The sequence below is a fragment of the Schistocerca piceifrons genome, chromosome 11, assembly GCF_021461385.2.
Source record: "Schistocerca piceifrons isolate TAMUIC-IGC-003096 chromosome 11, iqSchPice1.1, whole genome shotgun sequence".
Classification (NCBI taxonomy): Eukaryota; Metazoa; Arthropoda; class Insecta; order Orthoptera; family Acrididae; genus Schistocerca; species Schistocerca piceifrons.
The window spans coordinates 50352315-50372511 of record NC_060148.1 but is presented as its reverse complement, the minus strand read 5'-3'; the positions used below and the strand labels follow the sequence as shown (position 1 = coordinate 50372511).

General features: G+C 42.1%; 1 protein-coding gene across 1 annotated transcript in view; it reads right to left on the bottom strand.

Moving 5' to 3' along the window:
• Positions 1 to 414: 414 nt before the first annotated feature.
• Positions 415 to 20197, bottom strand: part of LOC124719666 — a 55627-nt gene continuing 35844 nt past the window's right edge. The window contains exons 3-5 of the mRNA XM_047244878.1: positions 13879 to 14057; positions 3487 to 3614; positions 415 to 594 (exon numbers count right to left, since the gene is read on the bottom strand). Coding sequence (XP_047100834.1) covers positions 415 to 594; positions 3487 to 3614; positions 13879 to 14057 — 487 coding nt within the window. The remainder of the gene's footprint in view (positions 595 to 3486; positions 3615 to 13878; positions 14058 to 20197) is intronic.

Here is a 20197-nt window from a genome sequence, read left to right as displayed (position 1 = left end):
GTTTTGTTTAATCGTTATCGCTGGTTAGCCCTTAGATTAATATAACTTTTGTACGCTCTTCCTTTCCTAATTGGTGCCATCATCTAGGCTAGACGTGGAAATACACGTTATTAGCATGACTTTCCTCGATTAGACAAATTGTTTTAGCCCTGTTTGACCTCTATACTAGGTTTATGTGTCAAGTACCACAAATTTTCAGAGGTTCTCACCGTTTCCATAAATTATGTAAACTTATGTAGTATCTGGCAGCAACGGTATTTGACTGTTGTCCACTAGTCACATTTTCTGCTCAGTCCTGAATTAAATTATCGCAGCTGTTTACGTAACTGTAAAAAATACGTACGAGGGGAAGGAATGGAATAAAAATTAATGAATCGTAATTAGTTCGACAAAAGTTACAAAGTATACTTGCTTTTACCTAAGTATATAAGTCCCAGGCCTGTTCTTGTGTTCTTCCACTTTGTAGTGCGCCATCTGCTCGCTGACGGATTGCACGTCATGAACCCAGCCGCTTAATTTCGTGTGCAGCATGTCTCTTAGATGTTTCATGCTGTTAATCCATTCATGGCGTTGCAGATCATTTGAGTGGATACCCTGAGACACACAGAAGGAGGTTCAAATTACTTACAATATTCACAATTAGCAGCCAACTTTAAGTTACACGTGTAGGTGCGACTATTGCATAATGCTTAAGTTAATGCCAGCTTATGACTAAATATTCAGTTTTGTACAACATATTATAACATTAATGCAAAGTGGGTTGTATTGATGTCTTATCAAACACACGATTCTCAAGATACAAAGTCAGTTCAGAGAGTTGCATTTATTTGTACACAATGGAGTCGAATTAATGTGACCACCACCTACACTCCTGGAAATTGAAATAAGAACACCGTGAATTCATTGTCCCAGGAAGGGGAAACTTTATTGACACATTCCTGGGGTCAGATACATCACATGATCACACTGACAGAACCACAGGCACATAGACACAGGCAACAGAGCATGCACAATGTCGGCACTAGTACAGTGTATATCCACCTTTCGCAGCAATGCAGGCTGCTATTCTCCCATGGAGACGATCGTAGAGATGCTGGATGTAGTCCTGTGGAACGGCTTGCCATGCCATTTCCACCTGGCGCCTCAGTTGGACCAGCGTTCGTGCTGGACGTGCAGACCGCGTGAGACGACGCTTCATCCAGTCCCAAACATGCTCAATGGGGGACAGATCCGGAGATCTTGCTGGCCAGGGTAGTTGACTTACACCTTCTAGAGCACGTTGGGTGGCACGGGATACATGCGGACGTGCATTGTCCTGTTGGAACAGCAAGTTCCCTTGCCGGTCTAGGAATGGTAGAACGATGGGTTCGATGACGGTTTGGATGTACCGTGCACTATTCAGTGTCCCCTCGACGATCACCAGTGGTGTACGGCCAGTGTAGGAGATCGCTCCCCACACCATGATGCCGGGTGTTGGCCCTGTGTGCGTCGGTCGTATGCAGTCCTGATTGTGGCGATCACCTGCACGGCGCCAAACACGCATACGACCATCATTGGCACCAAGGCAGAAGCGACTCTCATCGCTGAAGACGACACGTCTCCATTCGTCCCTCCATTCACGCCTGTCGCGACACCACTGGAGGCGGGCTGCACGATGTTGGGGCGTGAGCGGAAGACGGCCTAACGGTGTGCGGGACCGTAGCCCAGCTTCTTGGAGACGGTTGCGAATGGTCCTCGCCGATACCCCAGGAGCAACAGTGTCCCTGATTTGCTGCGAAGTGGCGGTGCGGTCCTCTACGGCACTGCGTAGGATCCTACGGTCTTGGCGTGCATCCGTGCGTCGCTGCGGTCCGGTCCCAGGTCGACGGGCACGTGCACCTTCCGCCGACCACTGGCGACATCGATGTATTGTGGAGACCTCACGCCCCACGTGTTGAGCAATTCGGCGGTACGTCCACCCGGCGGCCTCCCGCATGCCCACTATACGCCCTCGCTCAAATTCCGTCAACTACACATACGGTTCACGTCCACGCTGTCGCAGCATGCTACCAGTGTTAAAGACTGCGATGGAGCTCCGTATGCCACGGCAAACTGGCTGACACTGACGGCGGCGGTGCACAAATGCTGCGCAGCTAGCGCCATTCGACGGCCAACACCGCGGTTCCTGGTGTGTCCGCTGTGCTGTGCGTGTGATCATTGCTTGTACAGCCCTCTCGCAGTGTCCGGAGCAAGTATGGTGGGTCTGACACACCGGTGTCAATGTGTTCTTTCTTCCATTTCCAGGAGTGTACATTCGACGTTAACACATACTAGCTATGGATGTGTATGGGTAGTTATAGATAAACTTTCCCTAAACAGATTATAAATGGATCTAATGGATACGTTCGTCATACGCCCCGCACTGCTTTCTGCCGTTATTTCACGCAGTGCTGGTTGTCTGTTAGCAGTGACAGCTGTAGTCAAACGCCGCTGCTCTCGATCATCAACTGAAGGGTGTCAGCCACTGCATTGTCCGTGGTGAGAGGAAATCCCTGAAATTTGCTATTCTCGGCACAGTCTTTATACTGTAGGCAGCAGGATACTGAATTCTCTGACGATTTCCGAAATGGAATTGCCCATGAATCTAGCTCTAACTACTATTCCGCGTACAAAGCCTGTTAATTGCCGTGGTGCGATCATAACCACGTCAGACATGAATCACCCGAGTACAGTTGGCAGCTGCGCCAATGCACTGCCCTTCCACGCCTTGTGCACGCGACATTACCACCGTCAGTGAGTGAGCACGTCGTTACTCCGTGCCTTGTCATCTCAGTGTAATTTCGCAGAAGGAGCAGGAATACTGGAGTGTGAGGTAGGTAGTGGTTGGTCATGATGTCCACGGTGCATAAGCTTAAGTTTGCGCCCATTAAATTCTTCATGTGTGGATAGACATTCTCCAAGTTATTTCCGAACGATGAAGCCTTTAAAAAATCAACATAGGCTGTCAAATTCTATTACGCAAGGTGATCTTTATAGCAGACCGTAATCCCTGACCCCTCTCTCCCGCGTATTACCTACAGAGTAATAGACTCCAAATAAGCAGATTCTCAGATAGTGAGATAAAGGACGGTTTATTAACATCTGGACCATTGCCTAAGAAATATGTGGCCACCAGGCTTAGGCTTGTGCTGTAAGATCTGACAGGAAGTTTTCCAGCTGGTTTAGGAAGTTACGAGAAACTACGAACGAGAAAGGTACGGATGATTTTCTTGGCTATCCTTAACCGTTCCGACTGTGCTTGCTTTGCCTAATAACCGCACAAGGTAGAGGGGGTCCGATCTCTTGCAGTGAGTTAACATTGCAGTCAGAGCGGCGGAAACAGCGACACTGTGAGCCACGTAAGCCAGTAAACAGACTAAGAGGACTGACCACGTACTCGTGGCTGTGTGTATCACTTTCTCATCCCGCGTACATATAACATAAAACACGAAAAGAATCTCCACTTACCATTTGCTCGAAAGCGAGGGGGACGAGCAGCTGAGAGAAATGTTTGACACCCAGTGAGAGCAGCTGCGCCGAGTCCCGCCAGTAGTCAGAGAGGTGCTCCAGGAAGACCGGTATCTCGGCCTGGAATTCTGGACAAGAAGACAGACGACAAAGTGGTGAAGAGGTCAGTGAATCAGATTTCTATGCGAGCACAACATTCACTTTCTGCATTCACAAGGATAAAGAGGGTATGAAAGTAAAATTTACTAAATATGTATACACTGTCAGACTACAGTCACACTACAGTATGGACACCTTTTTTGGACCGAAGCGGTACACGAGTAGTATATCTGTGCCTGTATCATATGTTGATGGAAATGTCATCTCTATGTCAGCTTACTTTTAGTATTTTAAACACTGGCGTCACCAGCACTAAATTCCAGGGGGGGGGGGGGGGGGGAGGGGGACCAAATAGGTAGGCTTACATCATAAAAGACTCTAAATGGGAGATCTCCTTGAAGAACGTAAAAAAATTGGAAGCTAAAATCATTTTTTGGAGGATTGGTAAGGTCTCAGACCACATAAACTGACGGGGAAAGAAAACGCAATGCCAAGAAAGAATTGTGTGACATAAACGAAAGTAGGAGTGTTTCTATATCTTAATGATGACGCCTATTCCAATTTCGCGCCAGTCGCGTATGACGATACAAATTACATTTATTTAAATACACACTGTAACTGTTATGATGGTCAGTTACCTTTCGTACTGGATGTGGCAGATTGACGTTAGTCAAGAATATCTTTAAGGCGACAGACACGCTATTATCAACAGCTCACAGCGTTTGTAACAGGGCTATGGGAACCTGGATGTTCCTTTGTGATATTGCAGAAAGACTTGACAGGTAGGTAGGTAGCCACTTTACATGACTGCTGGTCACGGTGGCCACGAGAATGCACGGTCTCGAGAAGGCTGGGCTCCAGACGACCACGTGGCTGTATGGGGAGGGAAAACCATCGTGTTCAACAGATGGCTGAAGGAATGTGAGCAGCAGTTGGAACAACAGTAACATAATGAACTGTTACAAACTGGTTACTTCAAGGACAGCTCCGAGCAAAACTCCCTGTACTGTGTGCATTCTCCTCACCCCAAACCACCGCCATTTGCGACTTCAGTGCTGTCAAGAGAGAGCTCGCTGGGGGCAGGGTGGAGATCTGTCGTGTTTTCTGATGAGAGTTGGCTCTGCCGCGGTGTCAGTGACGGCCATGTGTCAGTTAGGAGGAGCCCAGAGGCCTGCAGCCAGCTTGTCTGTGTGCTAGACGCATTCAGCCTACATCTGGAGTTATGGTAGGAGGTGCGATTTCGTATAACAGGAGGAACATCCTCGTGGTTCTCACATGCCTCTGACGCAAATTTGTACGTCAGTCTGATGACTCGACCTATTGAGCTGCCATTCACGAACAGCGTCCTAAGGAGTGTTTTCCAACAGGATAACGCTCGCTGTAGTGGACCCAACATGCTCTACATAGTGTCGACATGTTGCCTTGGGCTGTTCGACCATCAGATTTCCGATCGAGCACGTATGAGACATCATCAGACCACGATTCCAGCGTCATCCACACCAAGCTTTAACCATCCCTGCATTGAGTGACACGTACAACAGGCACGAAACTCCATCCGCCAAACTGAAATCTGGCACCTCTACAACACAATGGATGCTCGTTTTGCATGCCTGCATTCTAAATTCCGGCAGTTACACGTTTATTAATGTACCAGCATTTCACATTTGGAATGGCTTTCGCCATGCTTACATTAAGCTGTTATCTACCAGCACTAATCATCTAAATATTTTACCTAGACATGTATATTCCCGAAATTTAGTTATTCTACATTAAATAGGTTTTTGTGTTGCAATTTTTTCCGTCACTCTTATTCAGTAGCTTTTTAAACTTCTACAGCTTTCGAATTTAAGCCCAGATTAAAACTTGTTTTGTTATTACCTAGTACAAAAACATATATGATATTAACATATGCACTATCGAGGGTATGTGCATGATTAAAGTGTATTGCGTCCTAACAAACATGGAAACCATTTCGAACTTCAAAACTTTTCAAAGCAAATAAAAGATTCGTCCATCCAAGATTTCGTCTCAGTCGCTTGAGTATAACAAAAAGAGGCGGAGACCACATTTTTAAATATTGTATTAGTTTCATTATTAAAACCAGCTTAAGAAAGTGAAAATAACCCGTTACAAAACACAATGTACTTCATAGTTTCAAGTACAGACCTGCTGTTTACATATGCTTGTGTACATATCTCTGCATTTGAATACGTGTGCCGGCCGGGGTGGCCGAGCGGTTCTAGGCGCTAGCCGGCCGGAGTGGCCGTGCGGTTCTGGGCGCTACAGTCTGGAGCCGAGAGCCGAGCGACCGCTACGGTCGCAGGTTCGAATCTTGCCTCAGGCATGGATGTGTGTGATGTCCTTAGGTTAGTTAGGTTTAATTAGTTCTACGTTCTAGGCGACTGATGACCTCAGAAGATAAGTCGCATAGTGCTCAGAGCCATTTGAACCATTTCTAGGCGCTACAGTCAGGAACCGCGCGACCGGTACGGTCGCAGGTTCGAATCCTGCCTCGGGCATGGATGTGTGTGATGTCCTTAGGTTTGTTAGGTTTAAGTAGTTCTAAGTTCTAGGGGACTGATGACCTCAGCAGTTAAGTCCCATAGTGCTCAGAGCCATTTGAACCATTTTTGAATACGTGTGCCTATACCAGTTTCTTTGGCGCTTCAGTGTAGTTCATAATAAGTTGAGCTACCCTATAATAGAATTAAAAATATCAGGAGCCCTTGTGTACTGAACATAAAAATTCAATCTGTACATCTAGTTTCATGTAAACAGAGAGAAAAGCTTAGGCAAGTGTTACTCAAGCATAACACTGCGTTTTCAAATGTATGGAAACATATTACTAATGCATTTTAAATGTAAGACTTTGGAAATATTTTTCAAGTACCATATCCAATGATGACCAGTTGCCAAGAACCTATTAAGAAACGATTCAACGAACGTTAGATTCGGGGATATTGTAACACGCAATACATATTTTTAAAAATCCACTGGCGGTAGCACTGAATTGTTATAAAATTGTAAGGCTGGTACTAGATGCTCATACTTTAAACAAAATTTAATGAGGGACAGCGCACAAAATATACAAAGTTATTGCAATAATTCAGAGGAGCTACTTGTTTCACATGAATCGTTCGATATAATTTGTGGTTACTCGAATTTTCCATTGGCAAAAGACTGAAGAAAATATGTGTTCCGTATATATAATGGATTTTCTCGTGGGTATGGAGTATTTCCGTCTGTCTTTAATACAGGGTGATTCAAAAAGAATACCACAACTTTAAAAATGTGTATTTAATGAAAGAAACATAATATAACCTTCTGTTATACATCATTACAAAGAGTATTTAAAAAGGTTTTTTTTCACTCAAAAACAAGTTCAGAGATGTTCAATATGGCCCCCTCCAGACACTCGAGCAATATCAACCCGATACTCCAACTCGTTCCACACTCTCTGTAGCATATCAGGCGTAACAGTTTGGATAGCTGCGGTTATTTCTCGTTTCAAATCATCAATGGTGGCTGGGAGAGGTGGCCGAAACACCATATCCTTAACATACCCCCATAAGAAAAAATCGCAGGGGGTAAGATCAGGGCTTCTTGGAGGCCAGTAATGAAGTGCTCTGTCACGGGCTGCCTGGCGGCCGATCCATCGCCTTGGGTAGTTGACGTTCAGGTAGTTACGGACAGATAAGTGCCAATGTGGTGGCGCTCCATCCTGCTGAAATATGAATTGTTGTGCTTCTTGTTCGAGCTGAGGGAACAGCCAATTCTCTAACATCTCCAGATACTGTAGTCCAGTTACAGTAGCACCTTCGAAGAAAAAGGGACCAAAAACTTTATTGGGTGAAATGGCACAGAAAACGTTCACCTTAGGCGAGTCACGTTCATACGGAGTTGTTTCCCGCGGATTCTCAGTGCCCCATACTTCGTTCGAAATGCACTGTCGATTCACTTCTGCTGTACTCAATAACACAAAAAGCTTTCTGTTGAGCGGTCGCCATCTTAGCATCAACTGACGCTGACGCCTAGTCAACAGCGCCTCAAGCGAACAAATGTACAACTAAATGAAACTTTATAGCTCCCTTAATTCGCCGACAGATAGTGCTTAGCTCTGCCTTTTGTCGTTGCAGAGTTTTAAATTCCTAAAGTTGTGGTATTCTTTTTGAATCACCCTGTATATCGGTCTTTGCCATTTTAAGAGATATGGCGCTGATACAGGGGCAGGAACCATTAGGGCAAGTGACATTTTACGTAGACAACATGAAGTTGCATGTCCTACTTGGGAAGAGTATTTTAGTTTTCTCGACAATGTATGTGATGAAGTAGGAAAAGGTGGCACAAAACTGAATTAAGAAAGTATGGCATGCACTAAGAATCAATTGAATTTCTTGCTCCATGTGTTTAGCAGAGAACGTATTTTAACGAAACCATCCAGGTTCTCAGTGACTGAGCTGTTTGAAACGTCAAAGAAAAAGCAACAACGTAAAGCCATGTTTGGCCTGTTTATGTCTGATCGGCGTTTTGTGGAAGGAGTCATTCTACGCTCCTTACACACATCAATTGTTAAAAGAGGATAGCTCCTGGGTTCAGACTGAAGAATATCAGCCCACATTTCGAAAGCTCATAAATTGTTTCTTAAATAACCCGCTGCTGAATCACTCAGATTTTGAGAAGACTTCTTTTATTTTAGTGAGCTCTGATGCATATGGTATAAGAGTGTAGGTGTTTAAAATAAAAAAGAAGGGGATATTGAAGTGCATAAGATGATTGTTTTTACGACTTAATCAGGACAATCAGTGGAGCATAATAACGGGTATCAGATCTAGACGCAGTGGCCATCGTATTTGGAATGCAGAAATTTGAGCATTCTTTGTTGAGTCACCAAGTAATAATATGCAATGGTCTTAAGGCATTAACATTTTTGTAAACTTGTAAGTTGAAACATGCAAGGTGAGCAATGTTCCTGCAACAGTTCGATCATGAAATTAAAAACATATGAAGGAAGTGTACTTTGGCGTCCAACAGGTTGCCTAGAAATGCTGAGCTATATAAGGCGTCTGAAATTACATTAACTGAAAACGATTCGGTACTCACTTTAGCTATAAATTAAATCAAGGTGGAAAATGCTTTGAACAAAATATGTCAGTACTCTGAAAGAGAACAGAATAGGGTGATCATCGGAGATTAAAAAACGTCATTTGCGAGACCCTAATTATCTCATGGTAACACAATATTACATCCATCAAGGAATTTGGTTCAGGAGAACGAACATGGATTTGCCAGAACGGCTACTATGCTTCCCCTCCAAAAATCTGCGCTTTTAGTAGACTATGTGAATTTACAGTAAGAGCATTAAGGGACTAAGAAATGTATTGCAAACTTCAGTGACACAGTAACTTTTGAAAATATGCGTTTTGAGTTAGAGACTAGTAAGTATCATTGTGCAAAGGAATATGCAATCCCTTTAACACAGTGGAATTATTAGCATTAGATCATTTTCGACCTACACGTAGTTCTAGAGGAGCGTGTTTTGGTCTACGTCAGGGGATTCAGTAAATACATTAAGCTATTTCCAGACAGAAGAGCTAATGCCACAACACCTACAGAAAAGCTGGGTAACAACAATTTTGTTGTTTTAGGCATGCCTGAGAGTATTGTCTTGAATAATGGTAAACAGTTTCATGCTAAAATATTTATGAAATGTTGTCGGGACACGATACATAATTATCTTAGGGGTTTCCTTTGGATAAATATGAGCGGTAGGGTTACAGGGGACTTTGCAGGAGATGTAGAGGAAACATTCCACATGGCGTAATAATATTAGGTATTTAGAAGGCATCCTTAACAACCACAAGCATGATGCAACAGTATTTGCACCACGCGAATTGACGCATGGTGCAGGGAATGGCAATTGAATCTCAATAAGTGTAATGTGCTGCGTATACATAGAAAGAAAGATCCCATATCATTTAGCTACAATACAGCAGTTAATTCCATAAATTATCTGGGAGTACGCATTACGAGTGATTTAAAAAGGAATGATCATATAAAGTTGATCGTCGGTAAAGCAGATGCCAGACTGAGATTCATTGGAAGAATCCTAAGGAAATGCAATCCGAAAACAAAGGAAGTAGGTTACAGTACGCTTGTTCGCCCACTGCTTGAATACTGCTCAGCAGTGTGGGATCCGTACCAGATAGGGTTGATAGAAGAGATAGAGAAGATCCAACGGAGAGCAGCGCGCTTCGTTACAGGATCATTTAGTAATCGCGAAAGCGTTACGGAGATGATAGATAGACTCTAGTGGAAGACTCTGCAGGAGAGACGCTCAGTAGCTCGGTACGGGCTTTTTTGGAAGTTTCGAGGACATACCTTCACCGAGGAGTGAAGCAGTATATTGCCCCCTCCTACGTATATCTCGCGAAGAGACCATGAGGATAAAATCAGAGAGATTAGAGCCCGCACAGAGGCATACCGACAATCCTTCTTTCCACGAACAATACGAGACTGGAACAGAAGGGAGAACCGATAGAGGTACTCAAGGTAGCCTCCGCCTCACACCGTCAGGTGGCTTGCGGAGTATGGATGTAGATGTAGATGTGAATGCAAATTAATATGTAACCATGAACCAGAGCTGACTGACTTTTCTTGTTTTATTCGATATCTCATTAGGCAACAATCAAGCACAAGAAAGAGTAAATATAGGGGAAAGAGTGTTAGATGCGAAATGGTGATATGATGTAAAATCTATCACCTACCTCTAGTTTCAAAGTAGGACAACTGGTACTAGTAATGAAAAACGCAGAATGGCACAAACTAAAATGGATAAGCAGGTATATCAGCAACCATTCAGAATTGTACGAAACCCCACATGAATGTCTCTCGAATATCAGAAAATTTGGAAGGAATTGAAACTCAGGAACATTATAACCCTGAAAAAAATTATATGTAACTGTAACTAAGAGTTTGTTGGGAAGGTGCTTCTACATGGTAGTTACCAGTTTGGCGACCAGTGAGATCTGATATAGATGGAACTTTATTTCCAAATTCAAGTTTCATACTTCCATTCATCTTTCGTTCTTGTTAATTACGCGTTATTTGTCTTTGTTTTTGACTATATTGACTAGAATGGCGCAGCTGAAACAGTTACCTGATACTGACCACTCTGATTCAAGACAGAAATCAGAAAAGAGAGTTTGCATCTGAGAACTACGTAAACAAATATACAAGTTGCAACAATAAAGTAATGTTACTGATGTGAAAAAAATGTTGCTTACCGTTTTAGTCAAGTTTAGTGTTGTCTCCTTCAAAGTAGTTCCTATCTGATTGCACACACTTTTTCCAGCGCTTCTGCCATTGATGGTAACATTTCTGGAACTCATCTTCTGTAATATTCTCCAAGACCCTCGTCACAGCTTTTTGACGTCTTGTTTTGTTTGAAAATGGTGTACCTCGACCGCCGTTTTGACTCTTGGAAATAGAAAAAAGTCGCACGGAGCGATATCTGGTGAATAAGGTGTCTGTGGTAGTACTGAAATTTGTTTTGAGGTAAAAAATTGCTGTACTGACGGAGCAGTATGGGATGGCGCATTATCGTGATGCAGAACCCAATTATTAGCAATGTTGGCACGGACACGAACAACTCTTTTGCAAAGTCTTTCTAAAATTTCTTTGTAGTAATATCGGTTAACTGTTTGTCCAGGAAGCACTCACTCTTTATGAACAGTTCCCTTGGAATCAAAGAAGCACACAAGCGTGCATTTCACTTTTGACTTTGATATGCGAGCTTTTTTGGTCTGAGTGATCCCTTTGAGCACCATTGCGAACTTTGGCCTTTTGTCTCTGGATCGTACTGAAAAAACCAACTTTCGTCACCAGTGATAACACGGCCCAACAATTCTGGATTCATTTCTGTTTGCTCTAACAGATTGGCTGCCACATTTTTCCATGTTTCTCGGTGTTGTGGTGTGAGATTTTTGGGGACCAATTTTGCAGGAATTTTTCTCCTACCAAGATCTTCAGTTATTACTAGACGAACCGTTTCTCGATTGATGTTCAGTTCTTCTGCAATCATTTTCACAGATAATCTTCGATCAGATCGTACGAGTTCACGCACCTTGGCCAAGTTGACACACGTCCTTGAGGTTGATGGTCGTCCATTGCAGTCTTCATCTTCAACATTGGTTCTGCCTTCACTCAACATTTTTTGCCAACGAAAAACTTGAGCTCTTGACATAACCTCCTCTCTAAAAGCCTTCTGAAGCTTACCGTAAGTTGTCGACGCGTTCCCACCCAATTTCATGCAAAAAGAAATGACATACCGTTGCGCAATATTATCTGGTTCCATCTCCGTGACGAAAGACGCAAACACGTGTTAACTTATTACAGCACAACTCACGACTGAGCAGTTGCATCGATGTGCCACTTGGACTAGAAACATAGACCAAAGTCAAAGATACTGCAGGGTTGCCACATCTTGCAAAGAAAATCAGTCTCATTACTTTATTGTCGCATCTCAGATATACATTTATATCTTATGTAGATAGTAGAGAATATGACGTGTATGGAGGCACAGACCCATATTAAATCAGATCTATGTTCGTTGCATTGAAGATGACGCTAATAAAAGCCTGAAGATGCCACTAAGTGTAGATATTAGGTATTACTTAAAAGAACTGAAGATGTGGCATGAAGTAGACGCCCCTCTACGTTGAAAGGGGTCAGTATAATGAAGAAGTATGGAGATATATTGGATAAAAATAGTATAAAACGTAGTGTATATTGAGGAGAAAAAGAGGTTTGGGGCAGTAGGGAGAAGTTTCCTCGGAAATGACTCAGGAAAACGCAGATAACTGCGGTGCGGCAAGAAGTGGTAGAGACAAATAAAGGGCAAGTACAACCAGAAGTAATGTCTCAGTTATATAAGGGACGATCAAAAAGTTTCCACCTGAAAGCTCTTGCTACAGGATATCTGCAGTGTAGCATGACTCTGACGCGGGTATAGAAGCACCCACATGTAGGCAAGGGACTAGTGTGCCATTTGTGTCTCTTCGAGGAGTGTGCGGTAAACACAGCCCCATAATCTATGTGTTCTCTGTCTTAGACAAGATTTACTTCCTAACATAACTTAAAGGGTACATTCCGCTTCATTTAACAATTATCTTAGCACCCACTGCTTCTCTTGTGTGGAGTGTATGGTCTAAACAGATTATTTCTTTATCGAATTTTTACGCCGTTCAAAAATCGCTACATCTTCTAAGCTTTCCACGCTAATTAAGGCCGTAGAAGCATGGTCTTTTCCGAATTTACTTCCGACCAGAAATCAATTCTGGTAGCTGGAGTCAGAGATCCTCGTTAATCCACCATTGTGAGTTCTTGTGGTGATATTTACTTTCATCAAAACTTTCATTGCCTAACGCATATTGCCTTACAAGTCAAATACCAATTTTATAGATTAAACTTGAAATATGTTTTAATATAAAGAATTTTTTTATAAAACTTTCGTCCCTTATTTCACCCCCTTAGAGGTTGCATTTCCAGAAAGCGTTCAAACATGAATTTCTTTACGTCTAACCAAGAAGCCAAATACAAATTTTGAGACATTTTATTTGAAAAATTCCTTCGTAATCAAATATTTCCAGAACCATTTTTATTCCCAATTTCACCTCCTTATCGGCTGAATTTCCAGAAACACCGAAACACATTTTTTTTTAATTTCCAACCAAGAACGCAAATACAAATTTTCTTAAACTTAGCTTCAAATAGGATTAATGAAATACTTTCATAAAAATTTACATCGTCTGTTTCACCCCTTTAGGGACTGAATTTCCAAAAAACACCAAAAGACGTATTTCTTGTTTCTAACCGAGAATCCAAATACAAATTTTCATTAATTTAGATTAAAAATGCTTTCATAATGAAATAAATTCATAAAACATTTCACCGCCTGTTTCACCCCCTTAGGCGTTGAATTTCCAAATACGTTGAAAACCGTATTTCTTTTTATTTCTAAGCAAAAATTCAACTAACATAGATGTAGCTTCAATAATTACTTCAATAGTTCTTTAATAACGATTGGTTTTTTTGAAAAGACAGTCACACACTATTTCTCCCCCCCCCCCCCCCCACAGGAGTTCAATTCCCAAAAGTGCTGAAACACTGTTTCTTTACCGTCTCCGAATTTCGAATTTCTGTCCATGGTGGTTAAGGCTGGGTCGTGACGAGTCAGTCACTCAAGACATGGCCCTTCATATACAGAGATAAAAAACTTTCAAAGGAGATACTCACCAGTTTTGCTGAGGTTCTGGTCATTATGAAGAAATTCCCAATTGTAATCCAAGACAAGGCGATTCCTGTGGTTTATGGCTCTTGTGATCTGCTGTACAGCGTGCAGTAACTTGGTGAGGGTCGCACTCCTCAGCCGATCCGTTTGCAGTGTCTCCAGGTTCCATTCCATGTTATCCAACCTTAAACAATAAAATGCGGTCACCTGATGTAACAGGTGACATTTTGGTACTAGACCGTCTTTTCTTGAACAGAGCAATGAAACCAAACTCAGGCAGCCACTTCTCAAGTTTTTAGGTCGCCCTTCGACACTGACATCCAGGTCATTAGGTATGAATCAAGATATTAGACTGACTTATTCCAGCGTGAATTGTGAATGGTATGCGAGTCTGTTGACACGTTATGGTAAAATGAGCGGTCTTTGTTGAAATACAAGAATACTTGTGCACAAATTCATCCAATACTATGATAGAACAAGTACAAACTCTAGTACAGATAGATCATTACTAATGTACTCCTTATAGAACATACAAACATATACATTATGTTGATTGGTGAATGTTCAAATTTCATAATCAGATCATAGCACTTGACGCATGTCTTTCAGGCTAAGATTCGAAACATGCCGTTGACAGTTCTCTACAAGTGTCTGTTCCTGCACAGCACAGCCACATGCAACACTTTCACTATAAAGCCACCACTTCATCAAGAGGTGGCCATATCTCCCTTGCACCGCTCGGATGCAGCTGAGTCATGAGCATTCACCACAACGAAGATCAGACTCTGGACGCTTCACCATTGGTTTCTGAATAAGATGCGCCTTTTGGGTGGATGTTCATTCCCACATTCTTTCTACATCTCGGTGACATCGAAGATAAATACGCAAATAAACACAAAGTGGCGTGTGTGACTTTCTTCAGGTGTGCAGTCAGTGGATTTATGGAATACGGTATTTAGAACTGAGTTCATACAGAGCTTCAAAAATTTGCACCTCGGTCACTATACATATCAGGTAAGCAGGAGCAATGTTGGATAGGACAGGCAACCATTGAGTGGCACTTGATCTGGCTGTGCCATTAACGGTTCTCAAGGCCTCATTGTGCATAATCGTCACTACATTTTCATGCTGTGGCATTGCGTAGCATATCTGCATTTAATCCCCAGTCGTTTCCAGAAAATTGGTTTACTGTTGACCCAAACTTTGTCAGGTTCGTTAAGTGCAGCACAAATGACAGAGATAGATAAAAGAAGACACCTACAGTAGGTGTTGCGGGAAGCAGTTAAAGGAGACTTTTATTTAATTTAGTAGCATCTGGAACTTGCTGCGAACCTCTTTATTGTGCAGATGTAACGCTATGATCTTTATTTTATTTGGGTTTGGACAGGGTCAGCGCACTGGTCAACCAAAGCACTGTGACCACCAAATTACTATCGATATGAAACTGTCCAGACTGTAGCAGCTTTACCTGGCGAGGAACGTGTGCTAGTCACACACACACACACCATGTGGTATCAGTGGGCGAGCTGTCTATGTGTAGAATGGGAAGGCACGCAGCCCATCTGAGTTCCTCCAAGGGCGGATTGTGATGGCCCAGAGGCTCGGCACGAGCATTTCAGAAACTGCACGACTCGACGGATGTTCCGGGAGTGCTGCGGGAGTGTCTTCAATGCAAGGCGACGCTAAGGCGGAACCACATCCTGACATCCTACAACTCCAGCACCTGATCAAACCAGAGCAACTCCCTACAGATCATCTTACCGCCCTCAATTAAACGGGAAAGCATAAAATTAAAAAGACTGAAAATCGAACGAGATATGAATAATGAAACAGACGTCTTTGCCACACCAAGAAATGGAGGAACACAGGCCTGCTGGCCTGGATGATATCTGCAATATAGGAATAAAGCATTTTGGTACTACAACATTAAAATGTAATGTACGGTTAATGAATAGCTGTATCACTAGCACGCACATTCCGAAACTCTAGAGGAAAGCCAGAGTGGTAGCCCTGCTAAAAACCCTACAGATACTCAAACTTCTCGCCTTTCTCACATTCGTGTCATCTCTATGGGGCCATTGAAAGAATATTTTTTGAAAGACTTTTTGTAGCGTTAGAGACCAAATTCATACCAGAACCACTAGGATTTATGCCTGATGTTTGTGGTAAAATAGTCTCATTCAACATATAGAGGACAGCCTCCAACAGAAACAGATAATGGGACTCGCTTTTACAGATCTTTCGGCTGGCTATGATACTGTCAGTCACCAACGGCTGCTCATTAAGTTTTATAACAAGGACTTCCGAATGACAAAATTAGGGGAACGTCTATTTCAAAATAGACTTTTTATGTGACGCTACAAACAAGAAATAGGCACAGGAGAAGGCGAAAAAATGACACAAACACAAAATTGGCTCAAATGGCTCAGAGCATTATGGGACTTAGCTTCTGAGGTCATCAGTCCCCTAGAACTTACAACAACTTAAATCTAACTAACCTGAGGACATCACACATATCCATGCCCGAGGCAGGATTCGAACCTGCGACCGTAGCAGTCATTCGATTCCAAACTGTAGCGCGAAGAACGGCTCGGCCACTTCGGCCGGTCTACACACACACACACACACACACACACACACACACACACACACACACACACACACATACATATATATATATATATCGACGATATTGCCATGGGCTCACAAGGAAAATCGTTTGTGGTGTGAATTCTCAAAGACATACTATGGAGAACACTTCTGCACATCAAATCCCAGTAGAACTCTGATGTGTGACTTTCACTTTACAAATAAAGACGCACATACACAATTTAAAGTGGCGAGGCTGTGTCAAGAACTAAACCAGATGAACCGCTGAAATATTTGGGTATCCGACTTGACAGCAATGTGACATTTTGGACGTTAAGGGAAAAGTGTGTGCGAATAACAACATCATCCAAAAATTCAGCGGCACGAAATGGGGAGTTCATCCTCAAATTCTGAGAACATCGGCTCTCGTCCTATGTTTCTCTGCAGCTGAGAATGCGACAAATGCCTGGTACTATTCTGCAGTTGCCACTTATGCCGACGTGGCAAACAATGAGAAAGAGCGCGTAGTGTCTGGCTCCTAAAATCAACGCTAGTTCGGCAAATTTACTCAACTTTCGACACAGCTCGACCCATAAACAGAAGGTAAGTTACAGTCCGATTATCACCGGCACCATTTATGTGGTTACGAAATACAGCACAGGCTACTGGTATCCCAGTGGAGTTTAATGCGAAGGACTAACTCTGTAAACGAGCCTCCTGAAATAGGAGAAAAAAATTATTGCAAAACTGTACTGATCAGATGCTAATAAAGCCTGAAGAACCACTGGCTGCTGCGAATCATCTGTTGTTTCCGACATGGCAGGTGCTTCACCACTTAAGAACTACCATCACACACTGCAATACCAATCTGAGAAAATGGAGGTGTAACAAGAACAACTCCTGTGAATGTGCCGCAACACAAGACTTAACGATACGTCCAAAAACAGGCAAAACGATCACAGTGGCATACTTTATGATGGCAAATGACAAAGGCACCCATGTGTCTCAGTACTGGAAATTCATTTATCAGCCGGAACATTATGACCTTATAGCCTGTATGTTCACGTTTGGCATGGATAATAGTGGATTCTTATCATGGTATGGAAGCAGTGAGGCCTTTCTAGGCCTCTGCAGGTAGCTGGAACTACATCTGCACACACAAATCCCCAATTCCCGTAAATTCCGGGGAGGAGCAGAAACCATATGGGCATTTGCCTGAAGTGATTTAGGGGAAACAGAATACTGAAGTTAGAATATCTGGGTGGTGAATAGAGCAGACTGGTGGTGTACTGTCCGTTCATCCCTTAGAAACAGACCTGCATACTCTATGTACACAATATCAACTGCAATCAACAGTATGACGATGATGTAAGGTTTTAATTTCATGTACCATAACTTCCCATTGGCTTGCCAGAAAATACTGAGCTAACATCCCTCCACAATGAGTGAGATATTGGGCTCAGAGGTGTGTCAGTATTTTCCAGTACAGAACATTGTGATGAAGTTTTACATAAAAACAAAATGCAGATGACTGTGGTGTGTTATTATTATTTACTTGTGTTACATTCTTAGGAAACCTCTGTGTTATCAAGTAATACTTCACTGTATAGAACTTACTGTTTAACAGGTGGTTATTAACTGCATCTGTAAATATTTTCGTTTCTAGTCTCTTTTGTCTTCTTAAGCAATCTATTGGATATTTTTATTCCTCGGTACATACCCATGCTCATGAACACAGCAATTTCTGCTCTAATTAACTGACTGATAAATGTACTCACTGCTGTCCTCGCTTCATGTTAATCTTCTATTATTTTACTGGCATCAGCAGACAGAATTAGTGATTTTCACAGGTGATACATGCATTATTGTGAAGGCTAGTAAAAAATCATGAGCAGAAAAAATAGTAAATTGTGCTTTTGGAAAAGTTACTGACTTGTAGCCTCTAATGGGCTGCCTTTAAAATTTGAAAACACACTCACACACAGACACACCAACTAATTTTGTACTGTCAAAAGCATCCTACCACTGATTAACCGAGAATACAGAACAGAAATAGTTAACAGTGTAGAAGTTTTAAGTTGTTGAGTGCCCATACTGATGAAAAGTTGAACGGGAAAACCCGTTGAGTAGACTTGCTAAAATGTTTAGCTTTGTTTACTGTTGAAATGAGAATAATTTCCAACTCTGGGGATATAGAAGTCAGTAAGTTGATATGCTTTCCATATTTTCATTCACTGATGTCTTAATGGAAAATATTCTTGGCTAACTCCTCAGAGAGGCAAAAAGTATCATTTCCCCAAAGAAATTACTTACAATTATGTGAGTGGTCCTCACACATACGTCCAGAAAGTATCCCTCTAATAATCCGAGAATATTAATCACAGCCTCATAATTCATTTATGAACTTTACAATTTGTTACAATCAGTGAATCCGAGTTTGAAAGTAACAGAGATATTCATAACACTAGAAACATTTGCTTTGCCCTTCATGCAACCTTGTCACAGAAAAACTGCAATATACACCATCTGAAAAAATTTCAGATCATAGAAGAGTTTTTCCACGTAGATTCAAGATGTGTCTCCTTAACAACTCCTTTTATTCCACAGAGGATTTCTTCAACTGAGTAGCACATATTCATGTGAATAGTATATTTTGGTTTAAAAATTGTGTGCTATTTTTCTTCAAATGAGACGCTTCCCATCAAAACGTTTATTTATTTATTTATCGTGACTATGATTTATGGAACACGTTGTTAAGTAACTTGACATGCTAGAGCCGTTTCTTTTTCTAATATACCTTAATGACAATGTAGCAACTTCAGCAGATGACTCTGGAGACGTTTTTCTTGTGGAGGGGATAGACACTATGTTTACACACTCGAATTAGGAGCTGAATAAATTATATTCTGGAGGAAGTAGCTTTTCGTTTATAGCTGATAAAATAAAAGTAGGTACATGCACTTTCTTGTGAATGAATATGTCCTTCCTGGTGTTCAACTCCTACAATGGTGGTGTGAGTAATGCATCAGGACACAGTGTGTTCTCGTGTCTGGTGGTATACTATATTCTTAAACGACAGGCACTTTTTTTTAATCCACCAGGTTTCTGACAAGTTTGATGCACCTCACCATGAATTCCTCTCCTGTGCTAATCTCTCGATTTCAGAGTTGCACTTCCAACGTTTGTCTTCAATTATTTGCTGGATGTACTCCAATCTCTGCTTCTCTTTGTGGTTTCTGCCCTCGACAGCTCCCTCTAGTACCATAGAAGCTGTCCCCCAATATCTTAAAAGATGTCCTACAGTCTTGTGTCTTCTTCTTGTCAGTGCTCGAATATATTCCTCTCCTAACTGACTCACCAGAGAACCACCCCATTCCTTACCTCATCAGTCAGCCTAATTTTCAGCATTCTTCTGTAGCACCACATCTCAAATGCTTCGATACTCTTCTTTTCCGGTTTTCCGAAAGTCCATATTTCACTTACCATACAATCCTATGCTCCAAATGTAAATTTTCAGAAATTTCTTTCACAAATTAGGGCCTATGTCTGATACTGACATACTCCTCTTGGCCATAAATGCTCTTCTCGCCAATGCTAGGCTGCATTTTTTGCTCCGTCTGTCATGGGTTATTTTGCTGCCTAGGTAACAGAATTCCTTAATTTCATCTACTTCGTGACCACCAGTTCTGATGTTAAGTTCGTTGCTGTTCTAATTTGTGCTACTTTCGTCTTTCT